This window comes from Lepus europaeus, chromosome 23 (assembly GCF_033115175.1).
Source record: "Lepus europaeus isolate LE1 chromosome 23, mLepTim1.pri, whole genome shotgun sequence".
Taxonomy (NCBI): Eukaryota; Metazoa; Chordata; class Mammalia; order Lagomorpha; family Leporidae; genus Lepus; species Lepus europaeus.
This window is the reverse complement of record NC_084849.1, coordinates 23819992-23839588: the sequence shown is the minus strand read 5'-3', so window position 1 is coordinate 23839588 and position 19597 is coordinate 23819992. Positions and strand designations below refer to the sequence as shown.

At 47.9% G+C, this 19597-nt stretch overlaps 1 protein-coding gene across 1 annotated transcript in view; it reads left to right on the top strand.

Moving 5' to 3' along the window:
* Positions 1 to 19597, top strand: part of LOC133751885 (developmentally-regulated GTP-binding protein 1-like) — a 39582-nt gene that overhangs the window by 9760 nt on the left and 10225 nt on the right. The window contains 6 exon segments of the mRNA XM_062182077.1: positions 1893 to 1962; positions 9007 to 9028; positions 9030 to 9174; positions 11454 to 11584; positions 12837 to 13004; positions 13261 to 13383. Of these exon segments, the coding sequence (XP_062038061.1) occupies positions 1893 to 1962; positions 9007 to 9028; positions 9030 to 9174; positions 11454 to 11584; positions 12837 to 13004; positions 13261 to 13383 (659 nt within the window).

The following is a 19597-nucleotide window of genomic DNA, read 5'->3' as shown; positions in this document are numbered from 1 at the left end:
GTTGGGAGCAGGCAGATTTCGTCTAGCGGTTCGGATGCCCGTATCTCATAGCCGAGTGCCTGGCGCTGGTTCCCTGCACTGGTTCCTGACTGTAGCTTCCTGACAGTGCAGACCCGAGCAGATGGCAGTGACAGTTCCAGTGACTGCGTTCCTGCCGTTGAGGAAACGTGGACTGTGTGTGGCTTCTGCTGCAGCCTAACCCTCACAGGCATTTGAGGAGCGAAGCAATGGTGGAAGCTCCCTTTAAGTCTGTCTCTTTCTGCCTCTCAAGTAAATAAATAAAAAATAAAATATGGTTAGACAGTTAAACATCACTTTAAAAAAATACTTTGGGTGGCATTGTGGCGTAGCAGGTAAAGCCACTGCCTGCAGAGCTGGCATCCCACATGGCTGCCAGTTCATGTCCCACCTGTTCCACTTTTGTTTTGTTTTTTCTTTTTCTTTTTTTTTTTTTTTTGACAGGCTGAGTGAATAGTGAGAGAGAGAGACAGAGAGAAAGGTCTTCCTTTGCCGTTGGTTCACCCTCCAATGGCCACTGCGGCCGGCGCATCGCGCTGATCCGAAACCAGGAGCCAGGTACTTCTCCTGGTCTCCCATGGGGTACAGGGCCCAAGGACTTGGGCCATCCTCCACTGCCTTCCCGAGCCATAGCAGAGAGCTGGCCTGGAAGAGGGGCAACCGGGATAGAATCCGGCGCCCCAACTGGGACTAGAACCCGGTGTGCCGGCGCTGCAAGGCGGAGGATTAGCCTGTTGAGCCACGGCGCCGGCCCCACCTGTTCCACTTTTGATCCAGCTCCCTGCCAATGGCTTAGGAAGAGTAGCAGAAGATGGACCGAGTGTTTGGGCCCCTGCATCCATGTGGGAGACCCGGAGGAAGCTCCTGGCCTTGTCTTTGCCCAGCCCTGGCCATTGCGGCTATCTGGGGAGTGAACCAGCAGATTGAAGATCTCTATTTCTGCCTCTCTCTCTCTGACTGACTTTCACATAAACAAAATTCTTTTTTTTTTTTTTAAATGACCAGCAGCACAAGATTCTCTCTGCTTTTTCCTTCCTTTTTTTTTTTTTTTTTTAAATTTTTATTTATTTATTTATTTGAAAGAGTTACACACAGAGAGAAGGAGAGGCAGAGAGAGAAAGAGCGTCTTCCGTCTGCTGATTGAATCCCAGTTGGCTGTAATGGCCAGAGCTGTGCTGATCTGGAGCCAGGAGCCAGGAACAACTTCTGGGTCTCCCGTGCGGGTGCAGGGGCCCAAGGACTTGGGCCATCTTCTACTGCTTTCCCAGACCACAGCAGAGAGCAGGATAGGAAGAGGAGCAGCTGGGACTTGAAAACCGACGGCCATATGGGATGCCGGCACTGCGGGCGGCTGCTTTGCCTGCTACGACTCAGTGCCAGCCCCCCTCCCTTATTTAAAGATTTATTTGTGCTTGCCTGATTAAGAATTACTGCAGAGATTTTTGTGAGTTGGAGGTTTGCAGAGGTCTCTGTATCACATGTCAATGTCAAGTCCAGCTTTTACTTATAGGCATTTGTGTGGAAGCTCAATCTTCTTAAAAATGGAGGAACACTGAATGGTGCTCATTAGAATAATGGGTTTTGCCCCCCAAAAATGGGTGATAATCTTATTTGATTTAATTTACTGTGAGTAAGCCCCTTAATCTCCAAACTTGAGTTAATTTCCTTATCTCACGGGATTTTTAGGCATTTTAAACTAGGTAATGTATATAAAAAAACCTATAGCTGCCATCCAGTAGATGCTTGCTAGAATTGCTATCCACCCCTTGATTTATAAATTGGATTTGAGTCTCGTAAGTTTGATAGCGGAGGAGAAAGCGTCTTGTTTGATCTGTTCACGTTTGTGCATGGTGTTCCCTGTCCTTCCCCTGCAGCTCCTGGATCTCCCAGGCATCATTGAAGGTGCCAAGGATGGGAAAGGTAGAGGCCGTCAAGTCATTGCAGGTGAGTGGTCGGGGGGTCCAGGGCCGCCATCTTGCTACTGCTCCTGTAGTCTCCCGGGCTTGGAGACTGTGCTGTGGCGAAGGGCATCGTGTCGCCTGACCTCTCACCAGAAGAGTGACAGACCTCGAAGGGACCCCAGCGGTGGAGCAGCCCTCCACCTGAGGAGACACTGGGACGGGGAAGTGAAGTGCTTTGCTGGAGTGCTGCACTGCTGGTGGTGGATGGAGAACTAGAAGTTGGGTTTCCTGAGATTTTCTTCTGTTCTTTTCTCTTGTATTTCCTACTTCTTGGGGGTTATTTCTGTGTTCTTTGGAATCACATTCTTTGGTAACTCCCTAGAGAAGGTGAATAATGATACAGAAAACATCTTTCTGTCTTTTCATGTTTGAAAGTATTTTTATTCTACCCTTCTCCTGAATTATTAATTCGGCTATTTATAGGATTGTGGAAGTCACCTGTCTCTGCTCTCCTATGCTCTCCTCTCCTCCGTCCTTGAAATGTTTGTGTCACTCACTGACGGTAGTGCTGCTTCCTGGTCTCTCGCCTGATCTTCAAGATCCCTAAGTGTGGACGGCCCCAGGGTCTAGCCTTGGGGATTCTTTTCTGTGTGCTCACCCTTAGTTATCTCCCCGAGAGCCTTAGCCTTAAGTGCTTGGCTCTGTTCTGATGATTTTGAAGTGCATGCCAGTCCTTTACCGACTGTGGACCTCAGACCACTGCCAGCCTCCCTCCACTTGGATGTCCAGGTAGGGGTTTCAGACCTGACGTGTGGAGCTGAAATGTTGATTCCCGTCCTCAACTTCTTCGCTGACTTTTTACCGTTTCAGTGAGAGACAGTTACATCTTTGAGTTCTCTTAGGGCAGATTTTTTTCTGTCATCGTCCACATCTAATACATTATCCTGTTGGTTTTATATTGGAGATAGAAGTAAAATCAAGCCACTCCTTTTTCTTTTTTTGTCCTTGAGAGCGGATGTTGAGTTAATAGTTTGCAGCTCATGGCACATTTTCATGGATCTGTGTAAGATACTCTTATTTTGCTTATTCACATATTTTATCTCTATACCTCTTATTCTTCACAGACCATACTGATGTGTTTAATGTGTGTTTTGTGTAGATATTCTTACAAAATATATTATTCTATTTGTATTTTTAATTTATCTAAATGTTATTGTTTTCTTTTTCTTTTTTTTTCATTAGCATGTAATTGTTGCTTTAAACATCTTCCTTCCTCGTACTCCATGGTGTGCACCTACCATTTTTTTTTTTTTGACAGGCAGAGTGGATAGTGAAAGAGAGAAGCAGAGAGAAAGGTCTTCCTTTTTGCTGTTGGTTCACCCTCCAATGGCTGCTGCGGCCGGCGCATCGCGCTGATCCGAAGCCAGGAGCCAGGTGCTTCTCCTGGTCTCCCATGTGGGTGCAGGGCCCAAGGACCTGGGCCATCCTGCACTGCCTTCCCGGGCCATAGCAGAGAGCTGGCCTGGAAGAGGGGCAACCGGGATAGAATCCGGTGCCCCGACTGGGACTAGAACCCGGTGTGCCGGCGCCACAAGGCGGAGGATTAGCCTGTTAAGCCATGGCGCCGGCACCTACCATATTTTACCAATCCATTTTTTGTAGTTAGGGTTATCTAGTTTGCTGTTACTATCACAACTAATGCTATGTATCAATTTCATGTTTGTCCCTTTAAGAACTGTGTGGGGGCTGACGCTGTGGCATAGCAGGTTAAGCCACGGCCTGCAGCACCAACATCCTGTGTGGGCGCCAGTTCAAGTCCCGGCTGCTCCACTTCCAATCCAGCACCCTGCTAATGCCCCTGGGAAAGCAACAGAGGATGTCTCTCTCTTTCTCTGTCCACTCTGCCTGTCAAAAAAAAAAAAAAAAAAAAAAGAGAGAGAGAGAGATAGGCAATAATCACAATAGAGAAGTGGATAAAAGGTATGAAAATTTCCAGGAAACTCCAAACTAGTAACTATATAATCAATGCTCAAAAATCATTAGTACCCATGGAAGAAGCTCCTGGCTCCTGGCTTTGGCCTGGCCCAGTGGTGGTCACTGTAGCCATTTGAGGAGTGAGCCAGCAGATGGAAGATTTCTGTCTCTCTGTCTCTCCCCTCTGTAACTCTGCCTATCGAATAAATAAATAAATTTTAAAAAACTGTGAGAAAATTTCTTAGATATTCATGAGCAGAATCGCTAAGATACATGCAGCCTTCAGCTGGGGAAATGGTTTTGGAACAAGCTTCAGGATGCCTGCCCTGGGTCACATTCCACCAGAGTTCATGAAGATGCCTGTTTCTTAGCTCTGTCAACACTCACCAGATTTTGCTACTGTAATGCATGTAAAGTGGCAGCTCATAATTTTCATTGCATTTTCTTACAACTACTTTTTTTTTTTTTTTTTTTTAAAAGACTTACTTGTTTATTTGAAAGGCAGAGTTACAGAGAGGCAGAGAGAGAGAGAAGTCTTCCATCAAATGGCTGCAATGGCTGGAGCTCGGCTGATCCAAAGCCAGGAGCCAGGAGCTTCTTCCAGGTCTCCCATATGGTTGCAGGGGCCCAAGGACTTAGGCCATCTTCTGCTGCTTTCCCAGGCCACAGCAGAGAGCTGGATTGGAAGTGGAGCAGCCAGGACTTGAACTGGCGCTCATATGGGATGCCAGCATTGCAGGCAGTAGCTTTACCCACTACGCTACAGCACCGGCCCCTCACTAATGATTGTTTTTTTTTTTTTTTTTGACAGGCAGAGTGGATAGTGAGAGAGACAGACAGAGAGAAAGGTCTTCCTTTGCCGTTGGTTCACCCTCCAATGGCCGCCGCGGCTGGTGCGCTGTGGCCGGCGCACCGCGCTGATCCGATGGCAGGAGCCAGGTGCTTCTCCTGGTCTCCCATGGGGTGCAGGGCCCAAGCACTTGGGCCATCCTCCACTGCACTCCCTGGCCACAGCAGAGAGCTGGACTGGAAGAGGGGCAACCGGGAGAGAATCTGGTGCCCCAACCGGGACTAGAACTGGTGTGCCAGCGCCACTAGGCGGAGGATTAGCCTATTGAGCCACGGCGCCGGCCACTAATGATTTTTGAGCATTGATTATATAGTTACTAGTTTGGAGTTTCCTGGAAATTTTCATACCTTTTATCCAGTTCTCTATTGTGATTATTACCTCTCTCTCTCTCTCTTTTTTTTTTTGACAGGCAGAGTGGACAGTGAGAGAGAGAGACAGAGAGAAAGGTCTTCCTTTTGCCGTTGGTTCACCCTCCAATGGCCGCCGTGGCTGGCACGCTGCGGCCAGCACACTGCGCTGATCCGATGGCAGGAGGCAGGTGCTTCTCCTGGTCTCCCATGGGGTGCAGGGCCCAAGTACTTGGGCCATCCTCCACTGCACTCCCTGGCCACAGCAGAGAGCTGGCCTGGAAGAGGGGCAACCAGGACAGAATCTGGCACCCTGACCAGGACTAGAACCTGGTGTCCCGGTTCCGCAAGGTGGAGGATTGGCCTATTGAGCCGCGGCGCCTCTTTCTTTTTAAATATTTAATTGGGGCTGACAGTGCAGTGTGGTGGGTTAAGCCTCTGCCTGTAGGGCCAGCATCCCATGTGGGCACCAGTTCCCATCCTAGCTGCTCTGCTTCCAATCCAGCTTCCTGCTGATGCGCCTGTAGGCAGTAGAGGATGGCCTCAATGCTTGGGCCCCTGCACCCACGTGAGAGACTCAGAAGAAGCTCTTGGCTTTAGCCTGGCCCAGCCCTGGGCGTTATGGCCATTTGGGGAGTAAGCCAGCGGATGGAAAATCTGTCTCTCTCTCTCTCTCACTCACTGCCTTTCAAATAAAATAAATCTTTAAAAAATAAAAAAAAATTAAAAAATGTATTTTATTTGAAAGGCAGAATTAGAATAAGAAGAAATCTTCCATCCTCTGCTTTACTCCCAAAATGGTTGCAAGACCAGGGCTGGAGCAGGCCAGAGTCAGCAGCCAGGAACTTTATCCAGTTTTCACATGGGCGGCAGGGGCTCCAGTGCTTGGGCCATCTGCTGCTTGCCCAGGAACGTTAGCAAGGAGCTGGATCAGAAGTACAGCAGCTGGAACTTGAACTGGTGTCCACATGGGGTGCCCTTGTTGTAGGAGGCAGCTTAATCCTCCATGCCATGACGCAGGCCTTTATCTTAAAAAAAAAAAGGGGGAAAAGAAAAGTTATTTCTGAGGCAGAGAGAGGAAGAATGACTGAGGGTCTGCCCGTCCATTTTTGTGCTATTCTTGGTGTAAGCCCGAGCCTGGGTCCCAGTGGCCGTTTTCCCCTGGATCCTGGTTCTCTTGAGGACAATATTCAGTGCCCACCAGGGCCACATCGCCACTTAGCTTATTTCACCATTCTGTTTTAATTTTGGTATCCTACTTCATGCATTGTCTGTGCTGGGTATACGTTTTTTTTTTTTTTTTTTTTTTTTTTGACAGGCAGAGTTAGAGAGAAAGGTCTTCCTTCTGTTGGTTCACCACCCAAATGGCTGCTAAGGCCAGCATGCTGCACTGATCTGAAGCCAGGAGCCAGGTGCTTCCTCCTGGTCTCCCATGTGGGTGCAGGGCCCAAGCACTTGGGCCATCCTCTATTGCCTTCCCGGGCCACAGCAGAGAGCTGGACTGGAAGAGGAGCAACCGGGACTAGAACCCAGGATGCCAGTGCCGCAGGCAGAGGATTAGCCTAGTGAGCCGCAGCGCTGGCCTGGGTATACTGTTTTTATGTTATCATTAAGACCTGGTAGCAGAGGAGGATAAATGTTCAGTAGGTGTGTGGATTATTGGTTTTTCTTAATAAAATCAGGCACACATTACTGACAAAGTGCTGCTAATTTTTGTGGGTTTTAGTTTTCTGTAAGCGTGAAAGTGTATAATACAACACAGAGAACACTAAAATTTTTATACTGCAATTGAGTTTTTACAGTGAGTGGTTTATTATTAATGAGAAAAATTTTAATATTAGAACAACTGTGTAGTAACTCCCAGAGTCTTTGATTTAAGTATTATTCCTTAGTCCAATTAAATGCCAACCAGACAGAAAATATTTGGTACCTTAGGGTTAGGCAAAGGTTTTTTAGGTAGTACACTGAAATCATGAAATGCAAAAGAAACCATGAATAATTTTCATATTATCGAATTCAAATGTCCCCCTATGAAAGACACAGTTAAAATGAAGAAGCAGGGGCCAGCGCCGTGACTCACTTGGTTAATCCTCTGCCTGTGGCGCTGGCATCCAATATGGGCGCCGGGTTCTAGTCCCGGTTGCTCCGCTTCCAGTCCAGCTCTCTGCTATGGCCTGGGGAGGCAGTGGGGGATGGCCCAAGTGCTTGGGCCCTGCACCCCATGGGAGACCAGGAGAAACACCTGGCTCCTGGCTTTGGACTGGCGCAGTGTTGGCTGTAGTGGCCATTTGGGGAGTGAATCAACGGAAGGAAGACCTTTCTCTCTCTCTCTCTCTCTCTCTCACTGTCTATAACTCTACCTGTCAAAAAAAAAAAAAAAAAAGAAGCAGCAGCAGCAAACCTCAAACTGGGAGAAAGTATTAGCTATGTATATTTGACAATGGATTTGATTTCGTAATATATAGATAATTTTTAAAAAGGTTTATTTATGTGAAAGGCAGAATTAGAGAGTGAGGTCTTCCATCTGCTGCCTCATTCCTCAGCTGAATGGACCTCCATCTGGTCTCCCACGTGGTTGGCAGGGCCATCTTCTGTGCAGGCACATTAGCAGGGAGCTGGGTTGCAAGTGGAGCAGCTGGGACTCAGACCTGCCCCACAGGCAGCACCTAATCTCATGTGACACGATGCTGGCCCCCAGAATATATGAAGAATTCTTATTAATTCACTGTAAGGTAGTCCAGTTAAAAAATGGCTAAAGGGACTGGCATTGTGGCGTAACAGGTAAAGCTGCTGTCTGCAGCACTGGCAGCCCATATGGGCAGCAGTGAGAGTCTCGGCTGCTCTGCTTCCAATCCAGCTCCCTGTTAACACGCCTGGGAAAGCAACAGAGCATGGCCCAAGTAGTTGGGCCCCTGTACCCACGTGGGGGACCTGGAAGAAGATCCTGGCTTGGCTTGGCTCAGCCCTGTGTGTGTGTGTGGCCATTTTGGGAGTGAACTAGTGGATGGAAGATTTTCTGTCTTTCTTTTTCTCTCTCTAGTTTGACTTTCAAATAAATAAATCTTTGGGGAAAAAAAAGGCAAGAAGTGAATGGCCAAGAGGCACCTGAAAAAGGTGGCTCAGCATTGTTGGTCATCAGGGAAATGCAGCCACAAGGGGATGTCATCATAGACCCATTAGAATGGCTAAAACCAAAAAAGCATGCCAACGCCCAAGTGCTGGGGAAGATATGGAGCGGCTGGAATTCTCACACTGCTTGATCGAGTTATCAGATAGTGCAAACATTTGAATAAATAATCTATTTACCATGTGACCCAACAGTTCCACTGGTGTTTGCCCAAGGGAAATGAAAAAACAGTACATCCACAGAAAGACTTGTACATGAATGTTTGTAGATGAACAAATGGATGGATAAACAAACCATGATATAATCTGTACAACGGAGTGCTGCTCTGCTATAAGAAGAGATTGATTACTGATCTGTGTGCAGCATGTTTAAATGGAGAAACCACTGTGCTAAAATAAACCCAGGCACAGAAGACTACTTTTTTTATTTATTTCAAAAATGTATGTATTTGCGAGGCAGAGAGACACAGCTCCCATCTGTTAGTTCACTCCCCATGTGCCACAGCCAGTGGACTAGGTTGGGATTGAGGCCAGGACTGGGGAGTGCATTTCAGGTCTTATGTTCATTGCTGCCTCCCATTGAGTTCCTGGCTTCAGGCTTTGTCCTGGCCAAGCCCTGGCTGTTGTAGGAATGAATCAGCAGATATCTCTGTCTGTCTCTGTCTCTGCCTTTCCAATTAAATTAATAAATACAAATTTAAAAGTGCATGTATATAGAGAAAATACTATTTTTAAGGAATATTTGTTAAGCTTTGTTTGAAAACGTGTGTGTATTTTTCTTATTCTTCAGTGGCTAGAACCTGTAACTTGACCTATTGTTCTGGATGTCCTGAAACCCTTGGGACATAAGAAGATCATTGAAAATGAGCTGGAAGGCTTTGGCATTCGTTTGAACAGCAAACCTCCCAACATTGGCTTTAAGAAGAAGGACAAAGGAGGCATTAATCTCACGGCTACTGTAAGTGGGAAGGTGATATTGGAGCAGGCTGTTGCTGAAGGGAGTACGTTGAGGTACACCAACATTGACTCTTGAGTGTATCCTGGCTTTTCCCTGAACTGGTTGAGATAACCAATGACCTTATAATGACCGACCATGACTTAAGATTTGGACAGGAGTCAGTCTCAGGTTCTCAGGTTTTCCTTTGCAATTTCATTCCCTCTTTTGGATTATCTATTTGGGATGGTACAGGAATGTGGACCAATTTTATGCTTGTATGCAACAGATGATTGCCAGTATTCTTTGTTTTCATTCATTTAACACAAAGTGGTAGAACAGCTACCTTGGACCAAACATTGTTGTAGGCTCTGGGCAGTGGGAGGAATGGATATGGAAGAGACTAAAACTGTTGCCCTTACATTCTAATTGGGTAACATAGCAAACCAAAATGAAGAAGATAGAGTGCACTGGATAATGATGAGTCTGTAAACTGAAGTCGGAGAAAAGGGGAATAGAGAGTACTGATGGGGACGTCTGGGAATGTCTTCCCTGAGGTGAGGTGAAGAGCTGAACCGGAGGATGTGGGGTGCAGTGTTCCACGTGGAAACCCGTGGAGCACACCTTTGCATGCTGGAGGGTTAGCAGAATGAGCAGGTCAGGAGAAGAGTAAATATCAGGGCCATGAATGCTTTAACCTGCAGGAGGTTAACTATTGTTTGGGTTCTGATCTATGTAAATATGATTCGACTTCGTTTTCAGTGGAATCTTTCTGGCTATTGTGTTGAGAATAGACTGGACTGGGTTAAGAGGACAATCAGAGAAATCATTTAAGAGGTATCACACCATCTAATCAAGAAGTGATGACTTGGTAGACCAGGGCTGTAACAGTGGAGAGAGGAGAAGTAGTTGGTAGGAATCACAGCTGGATTGGTTGTGGGTTGTTTGTGGGGAGAGAGAGATGATGGCGAGTGTATTTTCTGAATTGGAAAAAGGAGCTCTCGTTGTCGAATGGTAGAATTTTGGGTAGAATCGGCTTGCAGGGGATGAGAAGGTCAAGGTTTAGGGCTTGAGTTGTGATTTGGACGTCCAGGTTTCTGTCAGGGAGGTGCATGAGGAGTGATCGGGCTGGAAATGAGTCTGGTAGTTACCAGCCTTAAGGCCACGAGCCTGCTGAGATCACTGAGGAAGTGAGTGTAACTAGGAAAGAAAACGCGACTTCTCAGTGGAGGGAGAAGGAACACTGGGAGCGTTTGGAATCTTGGACTCCAAGCACAGGAAGTGTTTCGATGGCAGGGGGGATCGTATCTGTCAAATGCTGTGTCTTGGGCTTAGAACTGAGGACTGGCCGGCACCGTGGCTTAACAGGCTAATCCTTTGCCTTGCGGCGCCGGCACACCGGGTTCTAGTCCCAGTTGGGGCGCCGGATTCTATCCCGGTTGCCCCTCTTCCAGGCCAGCTCTCTGCTATGGCCTGGGAAGGCAGTGGAGGATGGCCCAAGTCCTTGGGCCCTGCACCCGCATGGGAGACCAGGAGAAGCACCTGGCTCCTGGCTTCGGATCAGCACGATGCGCTGGCCGCAGCGGCCATTGGAGGGTGAACCAACGGCAAAAAGGAAGACCTTTCTCTCTGTCTCTCTCTCTCACTATCCACTCTGCCTGTCAAAAAAAAAAAAAAAAAAAAAAAAAAAAAAAAAGACTGAGGACTTTCTACTCAATTTAACATTCTAGGATCCAAGTGATAGGACTAGCAAAAGGTTACAAAATATTTCTTCCAACATCCTGTCATATGCTTAAATTTGTGCATTCAAGTCTTTGTATTTGCTAGGGCTGCCCTAATAAAGCGCCATAGACTGGGTGGTTTAAGAGACATTTATTTTTCATAGTTCTGGAGGCCAGAAGTCTGAGGTTGGGCGATGGATTGGTTCCTTCAGAGTGCTCTCCTTGGTTTGCAGATGGCGGTCTTCTGTGTCTTCACAGCCTTGCCTCTGTGTCTCTGTCCTGATCCTTTCTCATAAGGACACAGCTAATGACCCCACCCTAATGACTTCATTCTCATTTAATTCCCTTTTTCCAGATTTATCTCCAAACTTCTGAGATACTGAGGTTAGGACTTCAACATATGACACAATTCAACTCTTAACACATTCTTCAGAGTTGAGACAATTTAACCTTTTTATTTATTTCCTGCTAGAAGTCAGTTACTCTCACCCAGGGTAAAGAACTAGATTTTGGGTAGCAGCCACTTGTAGGAGCTGCCGTTCTGTGCTCTCTGATTAGTCACTGTCTGCCCTGCCCATTCAGTGCCCGCAGAGTGAACTGGATGCGGAAACCGTGAAGAGCATTCTGGCTGAATACAAAATCCACAATGCGGACGTGACTCTGCGCAGCGATGCCACGGCTGATGACCTCATCGACGTGGTGGAAGGAAACAGGTGCGCACTGAGTGTGCGGTCTGTGCTCTGGTGAATTTGAAGCCTTGTGGTGGAAACAGTCCTGGAGCATGGATCAATTCGGACTCCAGTTGCGCTGCTATCAGTGTGGGCTTGGGTATTTTAGAAGTAAAATGAGGGATTGGTCTGGATTTTTTTTTTTTAATTTATTTGAAAGACAGAGATCTTCCGTGTGCTCTTTCATTCCCCAAATGGCCGTGACAGTCTGAAGCTGGAAACCAGGAGCTTCTTTTGGGTCTCCCATGTGGGTGGCAAGGGTCCAAGTACTTGGGCCGTCCTCCACTGCTTTCCCAGGCACGTTAGCAGAGAGCTGGATTGGAAATGGAGTAGCTGGGACTTGAACTGATGCCCGTATGGGATGCCGGCATTGCAGGCAGCAGCTTTACCTGTTAACACCACAATGCCGGCCCCAGGTCTTGATTTCTAACATGCTTCCTTTCTCTGAAGTGTTGAAATCTCACGTGCCGGGACACAGACAGCACCCGTACAGGATGCCACACACAGCACTGGCTCCAATAAATTTTTCTTCAAAAAACAAAAACAAGAGTAGAGGATGACCCAAGTCTTTGGGCCCCTGCACCCACGTGGGAGACCCGGAAGAAGCTCCTGGCTTTGGATTCGCGCAGCTCCAGCTGTTGCGGCCATTTGGGGAGTGAACCATCAGATGGAAGACCTCTCTCTCTCTCTCTCTCTCTCTCTCTCTCTCTGCCTCTGTCTCTCTGTAACTCTGCCTTTCAAATAAATAAAATCAATCTTAAAAAATAAAAGCCAGGCTCAGACCAGCACTTCTGTATGGGATGCTGGCATCAAGCAGTGGCTTAACTTGTCGCACAACAGCACAGGCCTCAGTTCACTCTCCTGATGACCACAGAAACCAAGTCTGGACCAGGCTGAAGCCAGGAGCCAGCCAGTCCATCCTAGACTCTGACGTGGGGCCCAGACGCTCGGGCTGTCTCCTGCCGCCTTCCTAGCTGGGTCAGAGCAGAGCAGAGCAGTGTGGGCTCGGGCTGGCACTCTGATAGGCAGCCACAAACCCGTGGTGCGCAGTGTGAACGGGGCCTGAGTGAGTCCTCAACTCAGACTCCACGTTTAGCAATTTCTGCTCATTCTTTTTTAAAGCAGGGAGTTGTTGATTAAGTCTCGATTTGGGGCCTGAGGGAGGAGGTGCTGCTCATTAGACTCACAGTTTTGTCAGCAACTGCAGGCTAATTCCTCTTTGTTTTCTGCTTCGTAGAGTTTATATCCCTTGTATCTATGTTTTAAACAAGATTGATCAGATCTCCATTGAGGAACTGGATATCATCTATAAGGTGCCTCACTGTGTGCCGATCTCTGCTCATCACCGCTGGAACTTTGATGACCTGTTGGAGAAGATCTGGGACTACCTGAAACTAGTGAGGATGTGAGTCCTTGTGCGTGGCGTGATGTTGCTGCAGGAGTTAGGCCAGATTCCCTCTGGAGCTCCTGAGCACGCTCTCGCGATGTTCTGTGATACACGGAAATCGGTTCTCGTCATCTCTAGGTCATATTGAAGGTGCTTTCTTCCCCAGGTGGGAGGTTCTCCTGGTCCGACCTCAGGGGTGCTGCGGGATTGGCTGGCATCCAACATGTGAAGCGTTCTAAGTAGGTGGTAACCTCTGTCACCCCCTCTCTCCTAGTTACACCAAGCCCAAGGGCCAGTTACCGGATTACACGTCCCCGGTGGTGCTGCCTTACTCGAGGACCACGGTGGAGGATTTCTGCATGAAAATTCACAAGAATCTTATCAAGGAGTTTAAGTAGTAAGTAGCAAGGGTACGTGGGACCGCCTTTGCTTTGTGAGCCCCTGCCTTCACATGCAGTCTTAGGAGAGCGTGAGGGCTCGGTGCTGTTGGCGGACAGGGAGAGCTCCGAAGGTCAGCAGGGCGCTGCTGCCAAGGGGCTTTCATTTCCCTTCTTGGAAGGTGAGGTGAGTTAGGGTTCTGCAGGGTCCTGGGGTACCCGGGAGTGTCCTGTGTCATTAAGGCTGGGAAGTCCTGTGTGTGTGGATGGCCCAGAAGAGAGCCGCGGGGCTGAGTGGGGGGCGAGGGGGTGAGGGGGCCCGGCCACCCCAGCAGGCATGTTCCGCAGCCCCGCGATAACGGGTGCTCCGAGCTGCGCGGTCACCTGCATCCCGCTGCCGCCGTTGGCCTTGGACTCCTCGGTGCGTGGTCGCTTGCTCAGGCTGGGTTTGGCTCCGACTCCTCCGGCTCCGGGCACCGGCAGCTCCAGCTCGGACTCCCACTTCATGCCCTGGGCCGCGGCGCCGGCCTGAACTGAGACGGCTGCTGCAGCTGGGCGCCTTCCGCCACCCGCCCGCGCCCCCTCGCCTCCAGAGGCCAGGCGACCAGCAACAGGCCACCTCCCCCTGGGCCTCGGCTCCAGCTGTCCCGACAGGAAGCCAGGAAGCAGGAGCTCCATTCAGGACTCCCAGGAGGGAGGGAGGGAGGCAGTGTCCAGAGTACCTGGGCCATCAGTGACGGCTGCCTCCCTGGGTCACACTGGAGAGGTGGGACTGGAAGCGGCTGAATGCGGCAGTGTGCAGGTGCGTCCCGTGGCGCCATGGCGACGGCCAGAGGGTAGTGCACCTGCGCCCGGCACTTTGCCCCGGAAGTGTACTCGCACACTCGCGTGGCCCTGACTGCCCCGCTGGCGCTCAGGTGGGAGTCAGCATGGCGTCCGCTGCTGCCCAAAAGCCTGCGTGAGCCGTGAGGAGAGGAGCCGTCCTCGATGCCGCTGGCCGAGCCTGAGCCTGAGGGAGACCCAGGGGCCCCCGGGTCAGGCCGGGATCAGGAGAGGCTGTGGGTCCGAGTCTGCCGCGCCGTTTCCCAGGCGCATTTCTCTTTTTCTGCCCCTTCTGGAAGTAACGGCCTTGGCAGGCCTCTGTGCCGCCAGCAGAACAGACCCCCCTTGGAGGTGAGTGACGCGCGGCTATCGCGGTGTCCCGCTGGGGGTCTTGGCTGCCGGCGTGCGCATTGTTCTCGGGTCCCGGAGGCGCAGGTGGAGTCGCGGTCGCGCTGTGCGGACGGTCTGGAACGGTCCCCAGTGTGCGAGCAGCTGTGCGAGAGCAGAGTTGGCTCCGTCTCCTCCCGGATGGCCCCTTGTTCCCGTCTGTTTGCTTTTTGAGAGGGCCCAGCAGCCCTGTTCTAGACCTCTGAGACTGGATGGGAGGAACGAGAGCGTGTCTGTGTCCTGGTCTAGGGGGACAGTTTCAGGTTCCTCACGTGAGGTGTGCTGTAGCGCTCTGTGGGTTTTGAATGAAAGAGCATTGTCAAGCCGGGGTGTACCTTCCGTTCCTAATTTGATGATTTTATTTTTTTAATACCGCAGAAAGTAATGACGGTTTTGTGAAATAGGTCTTCTGTGTCTATAGGGATACTTGGTGGGCTTTTCCCAGGTTGATTCTGTTCTGGGATATATTGCTTTTGTATGGTAGCCATCCTTGCATTCCTGGAGTAACTCTCAGTTGCGCACAGTTGTGCTACCGGATCACATTGGGTAATATTTTGTCGAGGAATGTGACACATTCACGACGGGTATTTATGTGCCATTTTCTGTATGGTGTGTGTGTTTGGATGTTGGGATAATGCTGGTCTGATGGAATAAAAAGGAAAGTTTTTCCTCTTCATCTCCTTTTTGGAAGGGTGTGCAAATCACGGATTTTAATTATCCTTTCAATGGGAGTTTTCACCAGTGGAGCTGTCTGGTCCTGGCGTTCTCTTCCTGTGTTTCTGTTTGTTTCCCTGCTACTACAGTCTCTCTTCAAATTATAAGTATATTCAGAGTTCCTAGTTGTACTGGAGTCTGTTTTAGCGGTTTGTGTCTTTCTGAGAATCAGTCCACACTGTATCAATGTTATGCCTTGGCTTTTCCATAGTGTTTTCTGATGATTATTTTGGTAAGGTAGGTAGTCGTGCCCTCTCTGTCATTTCTGTTGTTAGATCATTTAAGTCTGTTCCCTTGTTTCCTGTGGATAAACGTTTTGTCCGTGTCACTGAGTTTTCAAGAATTTTATTTTGGTCTCACTGAATTTATGATGCGTTATTTTCTATTCCATTGGATTTATTTCCGTTTGAATCTTTTTCCTCCTTTCACTTTTTTTTTTGGGGGGGGGGGGACAGGCAGAGTGGACAGTGAGAGAGAGCGAGAGAGAGAAAGGTCTTCCTTTTTCCGTTGGTTCACCCCCCAAATGGCCACTATGGCCAGCGCGCTGTGCTGATCCAAAGCCAGGAGCCAGGTGCTTCCTCTGGTCTCCCATGCAGGTGTAGGGCCCAAGCACTTGGGCCATCCTCCACTGCACTCCCAGGGCACAGCAGAGAGCTGGACTGGAAGAGGGGCAACCGGGACTAGAACCCAGGGTGCTGGAGCTGCCGGTGGAGGATTAGTGCTCCCTGTGTGCACTGTTAAGATCTGTGACTGGCATTTCCAGGGGAAGTTTCTGGGGAAATTCCAAAATTCAAGCGGTTTATGCCAACCGTCTTAAGATGCTTTCCCTCTGTTTAACTAAAGTCAGATCTTTGGGGGAAAACTAGCTGGAGAGTTCGCTACAAACAATGCCTTTGTTTCACCTTTGTACAATTTTGTTTGTGAGTTATGTAGGCCTCAATAATTATGAGTGGGAAAACTAGAACTGTGACTTGTAGTTCAGTATTGCACATATTTTAGAGCTTTCTACTGAAGTGCTGTAGTGAGGGAACAGGCATTGAGTCGAGGAAATCCTTCAATGAATTGGCACATCTGTAGTTTTCAGAGTGCTGCTTTCTTTTCTTTTTTCTTTTTTTTGACAGGCAGAGTGGATAGTGAGAGAGAGAGACAGAGAGAAAGGTCTTCCTTTTTGCCGTTGGTTCACCCTCCAATGGCCGCTGTGGCCAGCGCATCGTGCTGATCCGAAGCCAGGAGCCAGGTGCTTCTCCTGGTCTCCCATGCGGGTGCAGGGCCCAAGGACTTGGGCCATCCTCCACTGCCTTCCCGGGCCATAGCAGAGAGCTGGCCTGGAAGAGGGGCAACCGGGATAGAATCCGGCGCCCCAACCGGGACTAGAACCCGGTGTGCTGGCGCCGCAAGGCGGAGGATTAGCCTGTTAAGCCACGGCGCCGGCCAAGAGTGCTGCTTTCAAAGACATTTAAACTTTGTAAACATTTTCTAACATATGATGTTAAACTGAAAATTGCTGCTTCAACAAACACTGAGTTCTATGTGATTGGTAACCCCTCCTATGATAATCAAACGCTTTGCTTGATTTTCCCATCTGATAACTGTGGAAGATGACGTGAGTGTCAAATGGGGAAAGAAAGGTTTTTTTAATATTTATTTATGTATTTGAAAGGCAGAGCTACAGAAAGGCAGAGGCAGCTGGTTCACTCCCCAGATGGCCGCAATGGCCAGAGCTGAGCTGATCCTGGAGCCAGGAGCCAGGAGCTTCTTCTGGATCTCCCACATGGGTGCAGGGGCGAAGCACTTGGGCCATCTTCCACTTTACTAGGCCATAGCAGAGAGCTGGATCACAAGTGGAGCAGTGGGGACTCAAGCCAGTGCTCTTATGAGATGCCTGGCATTGCAGGTAGAGGCTTTACCTGCTACACCACAGTGCCATCCCCAAGAAATATTCTTGTGGTAGACTGTTGTCCATGGGCTATAGTCCTCTGCTCTGTGCAGGTAGAATTTGAGTAATTCTTGCAGACCCCTAAACTTTTGAGGTACATAGAGATAACATGGTAAATGTAGTGGGACCCACAGTTTTCCAGTGAAATACTTCATGATATCTGTTGGGGTCCTGCCATTTATGAACATGGGTTCTGAAGCAACCTGGTCAATGAAATGAAGACATCGCCACCTATCGATCCAGTGAAGCAAGTGCAGAGTGTGCACCTGTAACCCTGGCAGAGGTTCCACCCCTGGTGACTAGGATCTGTAGACATGTGCTGCTACTCATTCCACGGGGAAGGGCCTGTCATACTGCCGTGAACGTCCTGGTTTCATATTGTGGTATTGTCATGTTTGGCTTTGTTCTTCAACTTAAATACGTGGTATCTCCATTTGGTTCATACATTTCATCTTGCAGCTTTCACAGCTAAATTTCTTTTGTTTTATAACTTTTTGTTTATATAAAGGTGAACAGATAGCATGTATTTCATACACATAGATTGAGGAGCATAGTGATACTTCCCACCTTCCCCCGCACCACCATCCTGTCCTCCTCTCTCCTTCCTTTCTTGTGATTATTAAACAGAGAATGTCATTGTGAAAATTAAAAGAAGGTGTAAGTTCTAAACCTTGACAGAACTAACTCCACAATGTGTAGCTCCTAGTAGGAACTGAAAATGCAGGTTGTATTGTTTAAACATTGTCATGCATTTAAATATGGAAACCCTAGGAATTTAGGTTGAGTTTAGGTGAGAAACTACCGTGGTGCCTCCCCAAACATGTGTTCTCTAAACATAATGTGCCACACCCAACTATTCCTTTGAACCAAGGGCCATAGTGGTCACCAGTGATGGGAAAGGGGAGGCTTTTTAGGGCAGTGAACCTGAGGACTGTGACCAAGACCTGTCCCAGTGAGTCAGTGAGATCAAACTGTGCATGAGCCCCCTGGCCCCAAGCCCTGCACTTGTCCCATCTTCCTATCAGACTTCATTTACAAAACACAGATTCAAGTGAAATTCAGTAAGAATTTGGACAGCAGAGAGTGTACTCTTTTGAGGTTGGCACAGTTGCAGTGTCACTGGTCACATCCTGATGAAGCAGGCCCTGCGTTTTCAGTTCCATGATTTAATTGGACCAATTCACAACCTGCCTATAATATGTGACTATGTTATATGCATATAGGAATGTACACACATTGGTGGGAGAATAGCATATAGTAATTTATAATTCTCATTTCACTTTTCACTTTCCTGATTTCCTGCAGATACAGGTGACAATGTAATATGTTACTTAGATATTGTCTTAACTATTCTCTTGATAGAATTCCCAAATCTTTATTTTCAAGATATAAATCTCCTTCTATACTAAATTTGCTTAGAGTTTTCATCATGAAAGGGTGTTGTATTTTATCAAATGCTTTCTGTGCATCTATTGAGATAATCATATGGTTTTTCTTCTGCAGTTTGTCAATGTGGTGTATCGCATTGATTGATTTGCGAACGTTGAACCATCCCTGTGTACCAGGGTGGATGATCTTTCTGCTGTGTTGTTGCATTCTATTGGCCAGAATTTTATTAAGGATTTTTGCGTCAATGTTCATCAGGGCAATTGGTCTGTAATTCTCTTTTCTCTGCTGCATCTTGTTCAGGTTTAGGAATTAAGGTGATGCTGGCTTCATAGAATGTGGGAGGATTCCCTCTGTTTCGATTGTTCTAAATAGTTTGAGAAGAATTGGAGTTAGTTCTTTAAATGTCTGGTAGAATGCCCATATGGGATGCCGCACTGCATTTGGTGAGCTCACCTGCTATGCCACAGGGCCGGCCCCAATCGTGAATTTTTTAAAAATCGTTTCTCTCCCATGAATCCTACCAAGTCCTCACAATATTAACCTAAGTTCCTTAATTTTTATTTGCATTTTAAGTATAGGAACCTATTTTTGCCTGTTTTATTTTTTCAGTCTTATTACGGTATAACTGAGAAACAAAAATTGTATATATTCAAGGCTGCAATGTGTATTTTTATATGAGCCTTATCTTTATATTGCATTTTCACACAAACCTTTTGACTCTCCTGGTACTTAGAATACACTATGAAAGGGTTAGTACAATGAAGCTACTTAATATATGTATCACTCTTACAGTGTTTTTTAAAATTTATTTTATTTATTTATGTATTTTCCCAGATAATTTTTATTTAAGGTGTACAAACTTAATGCATTCGATAAATACAACTTTAGGAGCCTAGTAATTCTCCCGGCCATACCCACCATCCCACTCACACTCCTATCGTGTTTATAGTATTCTTTAAGAACACTGACCTTAGGAAATCACAGTA